The 18331-nt window shown below is 41.6% G+C and overlaps 3 protein-coding genes and 1 long non-coding RNA gene across 7 annotated transcripts; 2 read left to right on the plus strand and 2 right to left on the minus strand.

Moving 5' to 3' along the window:
- Nucleotides 1-133: 133 nt before the first annotated feature.
- Nucleotides 134-1322, plus strand: LOC118101389 (small lysine-rich protein 1). 3 transcript variants are annotated; one of them, XM_035147108.2, is made up of 3 exons: nt 134-233; nt 352-403; nt 529-1322. In XM_035147108.2, exons 2-3 carry the CDS (start codon nt 401-403, stop codon nt 790-792), a joined length of 267 nt encoding a protein of 88 aa, XP_035002999.1. In that variant the 5' UTR covers nt 134-233; nt 352-400; the 3' UTR covers nt 793-1322. The 3 variants fall into 3 exon arrangements, with proteins under 3 accessions (XP_035002999.1, XP_047194529.1, XP_035003000.1); XM_047338573.1 differs by having other exon boundaries at nt 144-233; nt 318-403; XM_035147109.2 differs by having other exon boundaries at nt 144-233; nt 331-403.
- On the minus strand, nt 991-2611 carry stmp1 (short transmembrane mitochondrial protein 1). The gene is made up of 3 exons (XM_035147110.2): nt 2450-2611; nt 2108-2161; nt 991-1434 (listed from the first exon to the last, which is right to left on the minus strand). Exons 1-3 carry the CDS (start codon nt 2462-2464, stop codon nt 1363-1365), a joined length of 141 nt encoding a protein of 46 aa, XP_035003001.1. The 5' UTR covers nt 2465-2611; the 3' UTR covers nt 991-1362.
- LOC118101385 (dynamin-1-like protein) lies at nt 2123-15909 on the plus strand. 2 transcript variants are annotated; one of them, XM_035147094.2, is made up of 20 exons: nt 2123-2222; nt 2698-2952; nt 4534-4675; nt 5668-5714; nt 5801-5872; nt 7555-7641; nt 7978-8140; nt 8227-8347; nt 8786-8917; nt 9577-9783; nt 9991-10111; nt 10240-10395; nt 10483-10572; nt 10662-10754; nt 11927-11980; nt 12267-12347; nt 13336-13461; nt 13553-13662; nt 14290-14449; nt 15049-15909. In XM_035147094.2, the coding sequence occupies exons 2-20, from the start codon at nt 2851-2853 to the stop codon at nt 15103-15105; spliced, it is 2121 nt and encodes a 706-aa protein (XP_035002985.1). In that variant the 5' UTR covers nt 2123-2222; nt 2698-2850; the 3' UTR covers nt 15106-15909. The 2 variants fall into 2 exon arrangements, with proteins under 2 accessions (XP_035002985.1, XP_035002986.1); XM_035147095.2 differs by lacking the exon at nt 12267-12347 and having other exon boundaries at nt 2124-2222.
- LOC124851300 lies at nt 15893-18282 on the minus strand. Its single transcript, XR_007032339.1, has 2 exons — nt 17783-18282; nt 15893-16199 (listed from the first exon to the last, which is right to left on the minus strand). It is a non-coding gene; the product is annotated as an uncharacterized LOC124851300 (long non-coding RNA).
- Nucleotides 18283-18331: the final 49 nt, after the last annotated feature.

Consider the following 18331-nt stretch of genomic DNA (forward strand, 5'->3'; position numbering starts at 1 on the left):
CTTTTTGATTTATTTTATCTGTAATTTCTAGTTAAGTTTAATGTTGTATTTGGAGACTCGCTTTGTCGTGGATGCAACGTAGGAGTTTACAGGCATGTGGACGAGGCCAACCCCCGTCATTCATGAGCGAGTCCACTCTGTCTCTATGACGACAGAATGTAAACAAATGGGTTATCACTGTCGAAGTTGAAGCCACTCAGTTGCCACTTACAACAGTGCCAAGTCCAGAGCTGGTAAGATACATGAATACACTCTTAATTTGTTTGTTACTAAAGCATCTTGTTTGTCTTAATGAGTTTTATTTGATTTCTTATTAGAGCATTCGAATAGTGTGCGTATTGTATTTTGCAGATGGGGAGAAAACCTCCTCACACTGGAAGTAGCCTTGACGTTTTTCACCATGGTAAAGTATATTTGGCACTTTTTTTTCTCCTTTTGTAATGTAATAGTTCAATGTGAACTATTCAATATGGTCTTTGTGAAGGATCCAAACTTAAGCTGAGTAAATTTCTTATGTTTTCTTCAAAGCCCACCAAATCCAGGAAATCGAGGTCCCACAGTTCTAGTCCTGCCAAAAAGACCGGCGGTCTAAAAACGCCTAAAAAGAGGTCGTCCAGTGCCAAGACCACCAAGACAGAGGGGGACATCTTCAGTCCAGCAGCCAGGGAGAACATCTACTACATCTCCCACAATGCAGTGGACTGTCTGGCATTCAGAGGCTTTGGGTGGCCAAATGCGAACAAAAAGAAGAAAGGGAAGAAGAAGGGAACCAAACGGAAGAAGAAAAAGTAGATCATAATTTTGCCAAAGCTGAAAAACTGTTTTTCTTTTCATTAAGATTATATTGATAGTTACATTTTTATACCTTGGTAATGGCACCATCTAGTGGACAAACTTGTACCCCAGCTGGAACTAGTAGTAATGTAGTGCATCATCAGTTCCTCACTAAAATCTTACCATTAAACAAAACTTATTCCACGAGGCAAAGACTTAATATTTTTATCATCAGATTTATTGTAAGATGACCGATTCAGAATTGTTAACTGAAACATCATAAAAAGTTTGGCAGCTGTTTTTGACAATTTGAAAGCTTTGTGAAAGAATCTCCTTAAATGTAGTCGAATACAACACAAAAGAGCAAATACACACTCATGTAATATAAATTATCTTACAAAAATAGGCTACAATGGGAATGTGCCTATAAAACTAATGGAAGCAAATACTGTTCCAGGCACTGTTGATATTATCATACATATTTTATCAGTCCTTTCAACAAATGTACACTCATATCACAACCCTGTCAAATAAATAGTTGCTCTGCAGAGTCGATCTGTTCTTGCTTCCCTCAAGGTGCAGCTTTGCTCACTCTGGAGGCTTCTTCTTGGCCTCCACGTCTTTCTTAAACGCATCAATTTTCTTGGCTATGTTTGGGACCTATGAAAGAAACAATATGGTTAGTATCAGTTCTCAGTTCCTTAGGTACACTGCTCTAAAACAATGCAAGAAATCATGAAGGGTATAATGTTTCAGTTTCTGTTGTAACAGTTTCAGAAAAAGTTTTACATTATACTGAGGTGTTACTAATATCTCCAATATGTTCAAGAAAGGGTGACACAGTGGTGGACACCTCAAAAATAATCCTGATTCGCTTTGCATGTTCTCCCTGAGTCTACATGGGTTTCCTCACGGTACTCCAGCTTCCTCCCTCAGTCCAAAAACATACATATTGTGATTAGGGTAATTGGAGATTATTAATTGACCGTAGGTAATAATGTGAGTCTCTAAATGTTGAATACACTGGCAACCTGTCCTGGGTGTATCCAGCCTCTTACTCATTGACAGCTGGGATTGGCTCCAGCCACACCCTTGACTGGATCTCTAAACAACACCTAACCACTAAAACACATACATCAATAACACTTGAAAGGATAAGATTTAATTCAGACTAGCAAGTATTCGTTCTAACTGGGTGTACCACAATAACTGGGGTGGGGTGAGGATGGCTGCAGGACCACATGTGACAGTGAGATAAGCAGAGCACCTATTTCACTTATTGACATGTAATTGTGAAGGTTTATGAATAAAGATAAAAATCCGACAAACTTACATCATAGTTCTGAGCGAGGTACATCCCCACAACATTCCCCAGAGTGAAGCCAGCCTGAGGATGAGGCAAAACAAATGTCATTAACGAGATCTAATGACGAACATCACCTTCACACGTATGTTCATCTTTAATCAACGTAGTAGTAAAGTGTTAACTTTGTGTTGGTTAATTTTAAACAGTTTATTGAAACTGACAACTTGAATTAGCATGATAATCAACGGTTAAGTCGACTGACACATAGTTCCCATTATGCTAACACATTAGCTAAGATAGCTTCGCTGACATCTTTCAAAAGACCTGACAAACATCGGTATTTTGACTGACGATGTTGATTTGACTCACCAGGAACTGTAACATGGTGGTTTAACGAAGTAGTTAACGAATTATCCACAGTTAAACAACCCGCTGACTGAAAAACAGACGGTGAGTTTAGAAGTTGGAGTGAAAACCGACCGAGCAGCTAGGCTAACCAGTTAGCCTGTCACCAACACTGCATGGACGCATGCGCGTGATAGCATACTATCGCGATATTTTCCATAGCCGCCTTTTGTAGTCTCTCCCTCTGTTTGAGCTGTAGCTCTCTGCCGCAGGAGAACTACACCTCCCAGGACCACACGGAGAAACAGCACCTGTCCTCCAGCCAGTGGGTGTTGCGGCAATGGTGGTGTCGGTGGGACATTGAATGACTTTGGCTCCATCACGAAGTTACCCGCTGTTTGTGAGTTATTTGGTGCAGCACAAACATGGAGGCTCTTATCCCGGTGATAAACAAGCTGCAGGACGTGTTCAACACGGTGGGGGCGGATATCATCCAGCTGCCGCAGATAGCAGTGGTCGGGACTCAGGTAAGACGCTGGCTGTGTGTGCATTCAGTCATTTAGCTGTCATGCTAGCTAGATAAGCTATCTTTAATGACGTGTGAATGAAGGTAACTCTGCTAGCTGTGGATACTCCACTAGCATGCTACATATTCAGACCCCACAGGGAATTAGAGGCTGCATGAGATGGTTGTTACCCAGGAAGTTCTGCTGGACGACACTACACAGTGAACTTCACATTGAGCTACACTACACATTGAAATACACAATGAACTACACAACACCCTGAGCTACACTGTACATTGAAATACACATTTAACTACACTGCACATTAAACTACACTGCACATTAAACTACACTACACATTGAACTACACGCACATTAAATTACACTACACATTGAACTACACATTGAGCTACACTGTACATTGAACTACACTACACATTGAACTACACTGCACATTAAACTACACATTGAACTACACTACACATTGAACTACACTGCACATTGAACTACACTGCACATTAAGCTACACATTGAACTACACTACACATTGAACTACACTGCACATTGAACTACACTGCACATTGAACTACACATTGAACTACACTGCACATTGAACTACACATTGAACTTCACTACACATTGAACTACACATTGAACTTCACTACACATTGAGCTACACATTGAACTACACTGCACATTGAACTACACATTGAACTACACTGCACATTGAACTACACATTGAATTACACATTGAACTTCACTACACATTGAGCTACACATTGAACTACACTGCACAGACAGTGAACTTCACTGCTGCAAAGCTCATCTGCAGTCAGCTCTGGCAGAGGCACTGCAATCTATTTTGATCATCTTCAATCACTGAATCTCTGTAGGGGAAACCAGGTCAGTGCTTGAGGAACAGACAGGTGCAATGAAGCTGTGCAGCCTCTATCTCTGGTGTTGATGGATACAGCCCCTGGTTTCTCCCTCATCTAATCACTGCAGGACAATAACAAGTATAATGGACTATCATGTGTATGTTTTTTGAGACGAAAGTCATTATGTCACTCATAACTTGCTCATATTAAATATTATTTTTTAATCCTTGAGAGGTGACACACATATTTCACCTCACACTTGTTCATGTTGACCCCCACTGTCAGTATGTCAAGCTTCAGAAGATTTTACTGTATAATCTTTGAGAAAATTAAGGGGAAAGTCCACTACTTTTTCATCATGGCACTCATAACCTTTTGATATTAGTTATTATTTACAAAAATCCTTGAGAGGTGACACAGATATTTCACCTCACTCTTGTTCATGGTGACCCCCACTGTCTACATTTCAAGTTTCAGAAGATTTTACTGTAGAACTTGTTTGGAGAAAACTAAAGTTGGCAACTTTTTCATCATGGCACTGATAATCAAAAGTGTCATTAAACTTTAAACGTTTGTCTTCGGTATTTTTTTTGCTCCGAGGACCTTAACCGTAAGACCACATCAATTTTCAAAGTGGTGGTTGCCGTAACCGTTTTTTCACAAACGACAGACCACATGACCTCAATATCTAATCCCTGTCTCCCTCTTCATTCTGGGTCTGCAGAGCAGTGGTAAGAGCTCCGTGCTGGAGAGCCTGGTGGGCAGGGACCTCCTTCCTCGTGGGACTGGTGTCGTCACTAGGCGACCCCTCATCCTCCAGCTGGTCCACGTGGATCCTGGAGACTCCAGGAAAAATGACGACGGTGGTAGGTACCAACATCCCTCTGACCTCAGCAGGTTTTCACTGCTAGGACTCCAGCACGCAGGTCGGATGCTTGAATATAAGAACGTCCACCAAGGATCTGCATGTGTTTGTTATAGCAGAATTACACGAGAACTAGTCGATGGATTACCATGAAACTTGGTGGAAGGATGTGGTATGGCTCAGGGAAGAACCCATTAAATTTGGATGCAGATCTGGATCAGGGGGTGGATCCAGGATATTTTTTTCACATTGTGAGATGTGGGATTTTAGTCAATTCCTCAAGAAACATTGCAAAGATATTTTTCCAAAAAATCTGGCATGTGCTAATATCCACGTACAGGGAAAATATGGTTTGGATCTGGATTCGGATCCAGTTTTTGTGAATCAAAAGGATATTTTTAAAAAACAAATTTTGCCTGTTTTTAGTGTGAACAGTTTGTAGATAATTTCTGTGTATGTATCTGATCTCAATATGTAATATTGGCCTTTCAGCCTTGGCAGGGTATGTGCTCTCTAAGTGCCCTTCTAGTTGAGCATATTTACAATATTTAGATTGTTCTCCACACAAATGGAGGGCACATGATTAAAACTGTTGGTGTCCAGGTTGAATAGTATCTTGTGTGTGTATATATATATATATATATATATATATATATATTTTCTCGTCCCCAGATGCCAGCGACAGTTTTAAATGTCTGTTTCTTTCTTTCTAATTACTTGCAGATGCCAGGGTGTGAAAACCCACTGTTCTTCACTGAGGTGCATTATACAGCTTTGAAATAACCTGATTTAGCCTCCTAGCTCTACCCCCATCGATCCTGCTGCCTTATTCACAGGACTAGTAACTGTCATCAGGTCTCGATCCTTATTGTGCAGCTAGTGGTTTCTGTGTTTGCTTAGCCGCCTGCTCAGACTAGTTCAACACTTCATTCCTCCACGTTGAGAGTGCTGAGTGAATAGCGTGACCCAAACTGCTTTTATTGTGATTCGCAGGTAGAGAGGGTGAAGAGTGGGGCAAGTTTCTGCACACAAAAAATACGGTATGTGCCTCTGAGATGTGAAGTGTTTCACTAACAGCCTTTTGTCCTCATTTTTTATTTAAAAAATATTATTTTTCTTTACACAGATCTACACAGATTTCGATGAAATCAGGCAAGAAATCGAGAATGAGACGGAGCGAGTCTCGGGGAATAATAAGGTGAGATGATGGAAAATGAAGAGGTCTCTTGTGTTCTCTGTATTTCTAAAGCAGACCCCTGATTTACTGCACGGGGTGTGGCTCACATCTGTACACTTAAATTATGATCTTAAAGTAATTGTGCTGAATCTATTAAGTGTATTACTCCAAGTAAATTCAGTTCAAGTACGTCTAAATCACATTAATTATGTTAAGGTATTTACTGTACATTTCCAAACAAAAAGTATATGATACATTTTTGTTACCATAAACTGTAAATATAGATGGACGACGCGTCTCCACTTCCTCTCAGCATCTATAAATGAAGCCAAAAATATTCTGGATACGAACGCTGCCATCTTGTACATTTTGAGCCAGAGTCTGCAGAGTAGTGATTGAGCTGTGGTAACGAAATCCGGTTGATACACCTACTCGACCAATCACGAGTGGTCTAAGCTGTCAATCATGGCTCTTCACCCTGTTTTTATAGCATCAAATAACTAATTAAAATAAACCTTAAAGGAAAAATTCCCTTACCAGGTCCTATAAAATTCATCAACATGAAGGAGGCGGGTTTATGAGCTATTCTGCAGCCTGCCACCAGGGGCTGAATGAGAGGCTTTGGCTTCACTTTTGGGGAGCTGGCATGTCGTCCATCTTTATGTAGAGTCTATGGTGAAGACAATGCATACAAAATAAACATATGATACAGTGAGAGATGAAAACATCAGTTTGACGATCAGGTGATAGAACAAGTGGTGATCGGAAATCATGAGAAGATATTAAATAATAACATTCAAAGCTACATAAATGTTTAAGTCCACCACTTTTGAACTAATGTCACAGTAAATGATGGGAGACTGGAAAATGACAAATATATTCCTTGCTACTTTACTTTTTTACTTATAAAACTAGGCACACATTCCGGGCTACCTGCAGGCAGAACCAGGGATTAGTGACAAAACGCATATGTTCAGAGAATTACAATAATCCCGACACAGTGAGATGAAAGCGTACACAACTTTTGTTACACATCTGACAATGTGAGTAAATGCTTGAGTTTGAGTTTTGCCCTGAGCTGAGCGCAGCAGATTTTTACTGCAGTAGGTTTCTCAAGTTTGAGACCACAGCGGAAAATCAGGCGTGTAGCTCAGGACAACTGGGACCCAAAGGGGGTTTGGAAGTGCTTCGAGAAAGCTGAGGGAAATGCAAATAGAAGAAGGAGCTCTTTAGATAACCACGGTTCTATTATTTTAGTTTTTTTTGTTTTGCATCCATCGTGGTTAAAACATAAGGGTAATAAACATCATCAACACGCCCACTTGCTTGGTGTTAATTTTCCAGACATTTTGCCACTCTATTCTCACAGCAGGCTGGCTGGAAATATTCCAGATAATGTCCAGAGCAACTTACTCAGACATTTGCGTTCTCATGTACAGCACTTCCGACCAATATCCGGAGTTCAGTGCATGTCTGGAAGCAGCTTTTTCAAACATTTCCATGTATTTATCATTAAGACAGATAAGAGCTGTGCAGAAGTGTCAGAACCAGCACCAAGGGAATTCAAATGTTTCATCTAATATCATTATCCTCCAAACTGTCATCCAGTAGGCAAAATCTGTGCTCTGACAGTTAGTAAATTATTTTTAACTTGTTCTAAGATGATAAATACACCAACAAGTGTTGTTTTTTTTCCTCTGCAGGGGATCAGCGATGAACCCATTCATCTGAAGATATTTTCTCCTCATGTCGTCAACCTCACACTGGTGGATCTGCCAGGAATCACCAAGGTAACACACGTCACCCTCCTCCTCCTCCTCCCTAAGACGAGGCTTTGATCAACAATATTTCATTTTTAAAAGATGCATAAAAAAAACAGAAACACATAAAAGTCCTGATTTACCAGATTTGTCTGGTCACTGGTGTTAATATCTGCCTGGTTGATGCTGTTGTGTATTTGATATTTGTACAGAGCAGTGAATAATGAACTCTGTGTTAATTCGTCTAAACTTTCAGGCTCTGAGTGTGTACAGGCTTTGATTCCAGCCTCATTAGTTCCTCCCCTCTGGTGCAGCGTGTTCATTTGACACGTTGTGTCTTTTCCATCGCCTTATTGTCCCCTTCAGGTGCCCGTAGGGGATCAGCCCAAGGACATCGAGGTTCAGATAAAAGATTTGATCCTGAAGCACATCTCCAACCCCAACTCCATCATCCTGGCTGTCACGGCTGCCAACACAGACATGGCCACCTCGGAGGCGCTGAAGGTGGCACGGGAGGTCGACCCCGATGGTGAGGGAGACTAAGAAGAAGACATCACAATTTGATGATAAACGGCAAATAGATCTGTGTTGGTAAGCGTTTCTTTGACTCACCAGGCAGGAGGACACTTGCTGTGGTGACCAAACTGGACCTGATGGACGCTGGTACCGATGCGATGGATGTTCTTATGGGCAGAGTCATTCCTGTCAAACTGGGCCTCATCGGAGTCGTCAACAGGTCTGAGCAGTATATGTTTACTGAATATACTATAATTATACAATGAAATTATTTATTACTCATGATGGAGATGTGTGTAATAATTGAAAAGAGAGGCTCAGTAGAGATGAAAGTACTATAATACATTGTTAATGCTGCTGTTGAAGGCCGATGTATCACTATCTATCTAACTATTCATCCATCCATCCACCTGTCTATCTCTATCCATCCATCTTGCTTTTATCACAGTAATTACACTGTGGGTTGTTGTTTAATATGAAATGGCTTCTCCCCTTTAATGTATTATGCAGTTCACTATAGTCACCATCAATCAGACTCGTATTAAACTAGATATCATGATATTTATATAAATAATGTAAGATGTTACTAATGGTATTTATTGTTATTATTTATGGTTATTGTCCAGCTCTAAATAGCTCAATGTTGTGTTGCCTTCAGGAGCCAGTTGGACATCAACAATAAAAAGTCTGTGGCTGATGCTATCCGGGACGAATATGCTTTCCTCCAGAAGAAATATCCGTCTCTTGCCAACAGAAATGGAACCAAGTACCTGGCCAGGACCCTGAACAGGTAAATATAACCACAAACAATATCATGACAAAATATAATGGCACTCAGTAGAGTGTGTACCTCCACCAGTCCACTGTCTCCTTATGAAACCACAACAAATGCAAGATCTGCGCCAACATTTATTGGGTACTGCAGTTTTTGCATAATCCTGCTGATAAAGAATCAAACAAACCGACAGGGGCAAAAACATAACCTATCACATAACAACAGAAAAAGTTTGTCAAGTTAAAATAAGGAAATTAACATGATTTATTTTAGTCTAACTTGTTGAAGCCGAGATTTTCTGATAGTGAATTATTCAAACTTATCTTTGAGAAGAGAACAGGATTGGGACTGTGATCACAAGGTTTCATGAATAGTTTAAGTTTGGGTTGAAATATGTGAGTAAAAATGAATAAAATATCCACTGAATTCTTTTTTTTTTTCATGAACAATGACTGTGCGAAAAGTAAAATGAGTGACACAGACGTATGTGCATGGATTTAAACACCAGGACACATTAGGTTATGTCAGCATCAGTGTGTTGAATGTTCTGGCATTAATCAGCCATCAGGGGGAATATTAGAATCTCTGATTCAAACAACAGGCGTTTAGCTTCACTATAGTTCACACATCTGCATAAAATCTGAGCCCTCTGCCCTTTGCCGTCACAATGTCAGGTTACTGATGCATCACATCCGAGACTGTCTCCCTGAGCTGAAGGCACGGATCAACGTGTTGGCAGCTCAGTACCAGTCCCTGCTCAGCAGCTACGGCGAACCCGTCGAGGACCAGAGCGCCACCTTGCTCCAGCTCATCACCAAGTTCGCCACAGAATACTGCAACACCATCGAGGGCACGGCCAAGTACATCGAGACGGCAGAGCTGTGAGTACCGGCACACTTCCTCTGGTTGGCCACAGAGTGGTGCTGTTGCTCCAGCGTTGGGGAAATGAGCAAAATAGCTGCATTTGTTTCATCATTTAATATGACACAACTTGTGAGTTGAGGCACGCACAGCCGCTGTGAGGGAAGAGCTGACAGGAGAGGAAGGCTTCACACCACAGCTAATATCCCCCCGCTGCTGTTTTTCAGGTGCGGCGGAGCCAGAATTTGTTACATATTCCACGAGACGTTTGGCAGAACGTTGGAGTCTGTGGATCCTCTGGGAGGACTCAGTACCATAGATATCCTGACGGCCATACGGAACGCCACTGTGAGTGCAGCTGCATCATCCTCATACATTGTTACAACAAGAAAACCTGACCTTTTCTGCTCGATGCAGCCTATTTTAGTTCTTTGAACACAAATTGCCACTAACCTGCAGCTCCCTCCCCACACCAGGGCCCGCGCCCATCGCTGTTTGTGCCCGAGGTCTCCTTCGAGCTGTTGGTGAAAAAGCAGGTGAAACGCCTGGAGGAGCCCAGTTTGCGCTGTGTGGAGCTGGTCCACGAGGAGATGCAGAGGATCATCCAGCACTGCAGCAACTACAGCACACAGGTTATCAGCTCTGCCCACATCTTTTTCTGGGAAAGTATTTCATCTTTTCCCTCGCATACTGACATTCATATCGTTTTTGTCGTGCAGGAGCTGCAGAGGTTCCCTAAGTTGCACGAGGCCATTGTGGAAGTGGTCACCTCCCTGCTGAGGAAGAGACTGCCCATCACCAATGAGATGGTACCTCTGCATTATCCACCTTCTACTCACATGATCTCATATCTCTGTGCTGTACTGATGACTGACGTTTTCCTCTTTTCTTGTCACAGGTCCACAACTTGGTTGCGATTGAGCTGGCCTACATCAACACCAAACATCCAGACTTTGCAGATGCCTGTGGCGTCATGAATAACAATATAGAGGTTTGAACTCACTATAAATAAACTAAAATACATTAATTTTCATGGCCGAATAAATAGAGAAGAGGTGTAGATATGGAGGTTACTTGTTACCAGTGCATACCAGTATATAAAAAGTATTTACTGTCATTCAATTAGAATGTATAAAAACAAATGAAATAAAAAATACTTTACTTGGAAAATAATCTTCGATTCAAGATTCAGGTTCAACAACTTTATTGTCATTTCACCAAAAATCATCTGTGCAGGGCAGAATTAGATAGTTCTTCTGACGGCAGAAGATCAGCTACATCTTTTAACGGCAGACTTTGAGAAGTTTCTGCCGTTCACAATTTCCAGTGTCAAATATTTTATATACAAGTTGCTTGAATTTAATTATTTTAGTTTTAAAAAGGTCACGTCTAGTAAAAGAAAAAATCAAGGTGATAAAGGTGGAGCGGTGAAATTCAGAAACCAAAAAAAAGTATAAAAAAGCAAACGTGAACATCCAGATTATTCAGGAAACATTTTTACCTGGAGCTTTTAATTGATTAACTTCGTACACCCAAAATGACAGGTAGACAGAAATGGTCTGTAAAAACGTATTGATTTTCTGACGGTCCACCGGGTTTTGGCCCAAAAGCAGGTTTGACGATGACACTGGTTAAGGGGATGAAAAGTGCATTTCCTGGACTTTACAGCAGAGGAAGATGCCACACTTTTCTGGTCATATATTCCTTCTCTGTGGAGAATGAATTTGACAGTTGGTCAATTCTTACACATTGCCCCTTTTAATGAGTCTAGTTTTGAGATAAGAGGAATGTTTCATTCTCCACCTCATATAATAACTCCTCTGATTCCCTCAAACATCTTTCTGTAAAAAGGCATATTCACTTCCAGGGGAAACGTAGACGTTACATAATGTTACTACGACACCATCTATGTTCCTGAATCAAGAATGTATCTTCCTTCCTTGTGATAGTAAAATTGAAACCCATCTTCTACAACCTGGTTTATAAGATGAGTGAAAAACCCCATTCTCTCCAGTGTTTCATACTTGATGAAGTGAGGTGTCTCTTGTTCACATTGCTCCTCTTAAGTAGAATTTTAATGATATATGTTTTCCAGTAAATTATCTGCAATGTGTTGAAATAATTTAGCCCAAACCAGTAAAATCAGTTTTTGTGTGTTTCTAGGAGCAAAGGAGGAACAGGATGAGAGAGCTGCCCGCTGCAGTGCCCAGGGATAAGGTAAAAGAAACAGTCTTATTTGAAAATGTAATAGCAGAGAAGAATATATTCTAATTTTCGCAGTGTCTTGAGTATAAAGGGGTCTTGTGCAGCGTTAATCACTCGTAGCACAGCAGCGTGAGGATCTGTGGACCAAATGCTTCGGGTAGTTTCCGTCCAGGAATTTTATCCCACATCTCCCCTCTCTCGTTCCACAGAGCGTCTCCTCTCCTCCCCTCAAATGTCTTTCCACATTTCCTCTCTGTGTTTTTCTCTCTCTCCACTCCTGCTCTCATATTCCTGCTAGTCTGTTGGCAAAGGCCCGGCTGGTCCAACTGTGGTTTCTGGCGAGCCCCCCGCGTCTGGAGCAGACATGGATGGTGCCAAGGTGGGCACGTACGCAGCTCGCTGGCTCTTTGCCTGGCTAGCTGTGGGGCATGGATGGATGGATGGATGGGCATGGGCTGCTGGCATGCACTCTGATCTTTGTCTGCTGATGCCGTGCTCTTGGATTGCTTCACCTCGGTCTGTGTGGATGTGTATTAACAACTGTTACTTTCTCTGCAGTGTCTCTCTCCCTAAAGCTGGTCCACCTGTCTCACACATAAAGCCTTCTCCCTCCTCTCTCTCCTTTCCTTTTACTCCTTTTAACACTTAGTCTTTTTGTACTGAAGTCGTTGGCTGTAAGTTCATATTTAAGGAGGATGAATACAGACTGTAATGTGCCCAGTTTTAAATCTATAGCTTCTGGAATCTCTGCCTGTTAAACTTGTGGTGGCTGTCTTGCATATAACCTGGATAGGGTTATAATGTTTTATACCCATAGGCTGTATATAAAGTTTGACAACATGACAGCTCCCCAAAAGTGAAGCCTAAGTTTCTTGATTGCCCCCTGGTGGTTTGCTGCAATACAGGTCATAAACCCCATCTCCTCCATGTTAATGCATTGGACCAAACTAAAGATATATTTTTTGTTATTTTAGGTAGTTCTTATCACACTGATATGATCAGTGTTTATTTTTCAAGTTGTTTGATGCTGTAAACACAAGGTTAAAGTCATGATTGACAGCTGAGACTAACTCACGATTGGTTGAGTGCATGTATCAGCAGGGGCTCGACACAGCGGCATCATTCCCCGATCGCCACTGCACAGACTCTGGCACAGAATGCACAAAATGTCAGCGTTTGTACCCAGAATATTTTGGCTTTATTTCTGTATAGTGGGAGGAAATGGGGATGCATCGTCTATCTTTATATACAGTCTATGTTTATACCCTAACCATCCTCTCCTGGTGAACCCTGTTCTGATGACTCAGTGGCGAGGGTGGTTTGATGACAGCTTCTACATTTTTCTTCTCTTCCTCTTGGCTCCCCAGGCAGGAGGACCGCAGGGTGAGCAGGACGGCACAGGCAGCTGGAGGGGGATGCTGAAGAAAGGAGAGGAAGCCCCCGGCTCTGGACCTGGAAGCCCCTTTAAAGGAGCCGTCAACCTGCTGGATGTGGTAACGTAACTTCCGCCTGTTAGCATGCCCCGGTACGAGGATTTCAGCGACCGACTGAAAAAAAAGAGTTTTTTCTACTGTCTCCCTCCAGCCTGTGCCAGTCGCCAGGAAGCTGTCATCACGTGAGCAGCGGGACTGTGAGGTCATCGAACGCCTCATCAAGTCGTACTTCCTCATTGTCCGCAAGAACATTCAGGACAGGTAGGTCCTCCAAGTCCCTTTATAGATGATTTTATGAAGGACAACTCTGGTTTTCCTTTGTCACAATAATCAGTCACTGTAGTTTATTTTGACTAAATCTTACTTACACCAATCTGGTGTAATGTGTTATTTAAATAAATGAATAGAAAAACAAATGTATCATTTACTCTTGTTTAAGTTGTAAAACAGCAGGCCTCAGCTGTTGTAGGAAATTACTTTAAAAAAAAGAAACTAACCCAAACATGGTCTAATCATCGAATTTGATTTCCCAAAGAAATTATTGAATGTATTATTTATTTAGACCCTCACTCATTGAAATAAATGGGGAAAAAAACAATATAAGAACTTCTTTCTCTTTCTGATATATGTACAATTTTATTTTACCGAAGAAAACATCAAAACTTTTCACCATATTGTTGGGGTGCAGGGTCCCCCGAGCTCAATTAGGCTACATATCTTGTATTTAGCTCGTATTTATCTCCCCTCGATACCTTGACAGCCACAGACACCTGCTGGGTCAAACTGGAGCCCTTCCATCTGGGGGACGACACAATCATCCGGCCGTCTTGCTGCCTTGTTCTCAACCATCTGTTCGATTTGTTTTCCCTCTCTCTCTGTGTGCCGCAGTGTGCCGAAGGCAGTGATGCACTTCCTGGTCAACCATGTGAAGGACAGCCTCCAGAGTGAGCTTGTTGGCCAGCTGTATAAATCTGGCCTCCTCAATGATCTGCTGACCGAGTCAGAGGATATGGCTCAGCGGCGCAAGGAGGCCGCGGACATGCTACAGGTAACACACTCCACCTTGATGGTGTGTAGTTTTCCTCGATGAGCTAAAGCTCTCTACAGCAGCTTACAGACATGCACTGAACTCTTTATAATTGTCGGACATTCTCCAGAGGGGCTTTATGGGATAATGCAAATATCAAAGTGACAGGCTGCAGATTTTCTCCGGCCAGCCCCGTTAATAACTCTGGAGAATGTCCGAAAACAGCAGGAGATCCTCCTGAAGGATTCACCGCAAGCGAGTGTTTATAACACGTGAGAGACGCAAAACTGAAAAGAATAAGCGGTGCCATACACATTGAAGACACCGACAGAGATATCAAGAGATCTTTAGGTGATAAGAGCCGACGCTGATGTAAACAAAAACGTGATCTCTGCAGCAGAATTAATTTGTGAAGTCCTGCCTCTGCCTGCTGCTCCTCCCCTCACCTGAACACTCCGGAGATTTCTGTGTTGTTGTGAACGCATCTGAGCGGAGAATCTCCTGCTGCGTTGTCCATGTTTTACAAGCAGCTCTGGAGAAAGTCTGGACCTAATTGTGCGGACAGCCTGCAGAGTTCATGTCTGAAAAGAGCTGATATGTTTTAATTTTCTTTTACACAGGCGTTGCAGAGAGCTAGTCAGGTGATTGCTGAGATCCGGGAAACCCATTTGTGGTGAAACGGAGCTGAACATGATCTGTTTTCTCCTCGTCGTGCCCAAAGGACTGACGCTCCATGAACTATCATCTCTGAACTTGAAGTTAAGGTTTTGCAACCATGAAAATGCACTGTTCTGCTCCCTGCTCAGACATACAGTAGGTACCATTTAGGCTCACAGGCTACCTGAAAGAAATGTAAGTTGGCTTCATTTTTTATTTAAAAAGCTTGGTGTTATATTGAATACGTGAGAATGCACTGCCTCTCGTAGGCTAAGGTAGAAAGTGTAGTTGCCTCCCACTGCTACTGGAGGAATCAAAAGGTAAAGTACTGTTTCGGCAGACAGCGGTTAACCAGTATGAAAATGGACATTTGTGTGATGAGGAAATTTTAGTGTGACGAGGAAAGTTTAGATGCCATGTTGGCAGCAAATCATTATGGAAAACTTCTTTAGGGTTATAAAAATATTGCTAAGCCTTTTCAGTTGGGAGAAGCTGTCGTGTCAGTAGCTGAGGAAATCGTACAGTAATTGGTTCACTGAATTAAAATGCACTTTGCTCCTGACTTGCAGCAAACGTTAGTCCTGTCACTTGTGTACATAGTCCATTACTTTATTTTTTTGCACTATTGTCACCACACTGTACTGTATCGCCAAAACTTTTATTTATTAATGTGTTATTTAAGTGTTTGGATAATGTTACAAGCACTATTGCAGCGTGCTGCTGTAGGTTATTTAATTATGTTTACATATCTATCTACATGTGAAATTTACTGTGCACTGTGGTTCTCTGTAGATGGCTCACAAAGAATAAATATAAGTATTTTATTGCCACTTGAGTTACTTACATGTGGGGGGACAGAGGGGTTTGGTGGAATTACTAATTAGCACCAACACATTTTGAAATTGTAAGTAACACAAAAAGACACACACACAATATCAATCGTCTTTTACAATACCATCAGTTTTTTCTTAGTAAGTCAAAAAATGTAGTCAGACAAAAGTTATAGTTCAGTAAGGCAAAGAAAGTTGATTGAAATCCATTATTAAGAATGGAGTCGCACAAGATCCACACCATAGAGTCCTGCACCCTGTGTCAGACCAGGAACCAGCTTCAGCTAATGGAAGAGGCAGTAATAGTTATTTGGGACATCCAACAGTCTAAAGGTAAGAAACCAGCTCTCTAAATTCCTGACTTTGAAACGCACACAGATGCCTCTGTCTTGGAGCTGTCATTTTGCAGGCAACCCTAGAGATGAAGACCAACATCCCCTGGCTTTCATCAGCCATAAGCTGTTCCAGAGGAAGGTTCGCCATACTATGGAGAAGCCCTCCAGTGGATGAGGAACATGAATGGCCATGTAAAACGATGGCCCCGTCAAGCAACCATTCTCATTGCAGTGCAGCTCTGTTAGTCTGTAGTTGTTTTTTAAAACAGAAATGAAACCACTTGAGTGTCTACTATACAGTTTTTTTTGATTCTGGATGCCCCGCATATTGAAAGAGTCTTTTTCTAGATTTTTGGGAGCGTCGCGCTGCAGCCCTATTTTCGTTTCTAGATTTCTGAAAATGCAATCTAGAAAAAAGACACGGCTGTGGTGTGGCGCTCCCAAAATCTAGAAAATGACAAGTGGTGTTACGCTACCAAAATCTAGAAAACAAACGACATAGTATACGGTACTGCTTCCTGGCTGAGGACATCAAGAACAGCAGACACAGGCGGACACCGGCTAAGCCAAAGATCAGACCTTGTGGTCCTAAAGAGGGGCTCAGTAGATGAGGACTCACATCTAGTCATCAATCAACTAAATCCTAAGGGAAAGGCAGCAGAAGCTCAGAGCTGCACTGTTTATTGTGGCATTTTGGGTGTTCTTGCATCATGAGCAGTCAAAATGTCCCTTTCAGCTACAACTGAGGGATGGGACTGAGATCAAATGTTTGCTGTCAAACAGATGGAATTATGTTGTGGAGACACTGGAGGGATCTTACTTTGGCTCAGATAGTGCAAAAATATCATTTTCATGAAAGTTTGTGGATTTAAGGTAAATGAAATCAACGCCTCCAGATACTACATTTTATGAAAGATGCTTTTTCACTTAATAAAATGAGAAGATTGATACCACTCTGGTGTTAGTCCACCAAATGTGAAGGTAAAACGAGCAGCAGGTTAGCTTAGCTTAGCACAAAGACTGGAAATGGCTAGCCTGGTTGTGTCCAAAGATCATATTGTTAAATCCAGAATTAGCTGCACCCAAATAAGAATTTAAAATTGGGGATGATAGTTATTTCTGGCAGCTACAAAAACACCCACTGGGTGAAATCATTTTGGAATAATGTGTGAATGCTTCTAAATGGAGGGAGAGGTTTTTCCTTTCTGCCGACATTGCATGAATGTCGCACAAAACTTGAAAAATCTCACTTCACACGTATTTGATTTACTGTGGAGTTTTTTAACTTTGGACAGAGTCTGGCCCAAGCTGTTAACTTTACACTTACCAGACAGATATAGATTGGTATTGATCTTCACATGCAACTCTCATCCAGAAACCAAATGATTTCAAACATATATAATTATTGTCTTGTTTTTCTGGTTTCTTTAAATGGTGCCTACTTTAGTTTAATACCGGCTGTAGCAACACAATGTCTGACTTTTTGGACTTGCACCACCTTCCTCATCAGGAAAATAACCAGTTTCACCTACTGTTTGTGTAGCTCAGTTGATCCCCGCTGCCCAGGACTCGGTTGCTGACCCTCCAGCACACAACCAGGAGCCTCACACTCCTCATTAACTGTTACTCACAACTTCTGCTGCTCAGCGATTCGGGTCTGGAGCACATTGATCTGGAAGTCAGGCCACATTCATTTTAGATAGTTGCCTCGAGGACAGTCTTGCATTAGTATTTCATATGTTTCAGCTTTCACATTATTTGGCCTTTCAGAGCATCAGTATATCCCATTGATATTAGCACATTAATCAAAGCTTAATTGTATAAACAGTATGTTATCTAAACTAGATTTTAGGCACATCATATTTCATTGATTTCTTGTAAAACAAAAAACTAAATTACATGAAAAGAAATTGCAAGCAAAGCTAAAATGTATAGTGTGTACCTTTTGGGAAATATGTTTTAATTAATTTTCCATGAGTTAGGAAAGGGTATTGATGCCACTATCATATCTGTATAGAGCTGGAGCCAGATGCTAGTTAACTTAGCTTAGCATAAAGACAGGAAAACGTTACCCTGGCTCT

This window comes from Hippoglossus stenolepis, chromosome 22, assembly GCF_022539355.2.
Source record: "Hippoglossus stenolepis isolate QCI-W04-F060 chromosome 22, HSTE1.2, whole genome shotgun sequence".
Classification (NCBI taxonomy): domain Eukaryota; kingdom Metazoa; phylum Chordata; class Actinopteri; order Pleuronectiformes; family Pleuronectidae; genus Hippoglossus; species Hippoglossus stenolepis.

Excerpts from the sequence above, each read along its gene's own strand:
- stmp1 (XM_035147110.2), bottom strand. Across the intron at positions 1,435-2,107 it reads ACCTCGCTCAGAACTATGAT|GTCCCAAACATAGCCAAGAA; the intron begins GTAAGTTTGTCG and ends TTTCTTTCATAG.
- LOC118101385 (XM_035147094.2), top strand. The coding sequence starts at position 2,851 with ATGGAGGCTCTTATCCCGGTGATAAACAAGCTGCAGGACGTGTTCAAC. Across the intron at positions 2,953-4,533 it reads TAGCAGTGGTCGGGACTCAG|AGCAGTGGTAAGAGCTCCGT; the intron begins GTAAGACGCTGG and ends CTGGGTCTGCAG. Across the intron at positions 5,873-7,554 it reads GAGTCTCGGGGAATAATAAG|GGGATCAGCGATGAACCCAT; the intron begins GTGAGATGATGG and ends TTTCCTCTGCAG.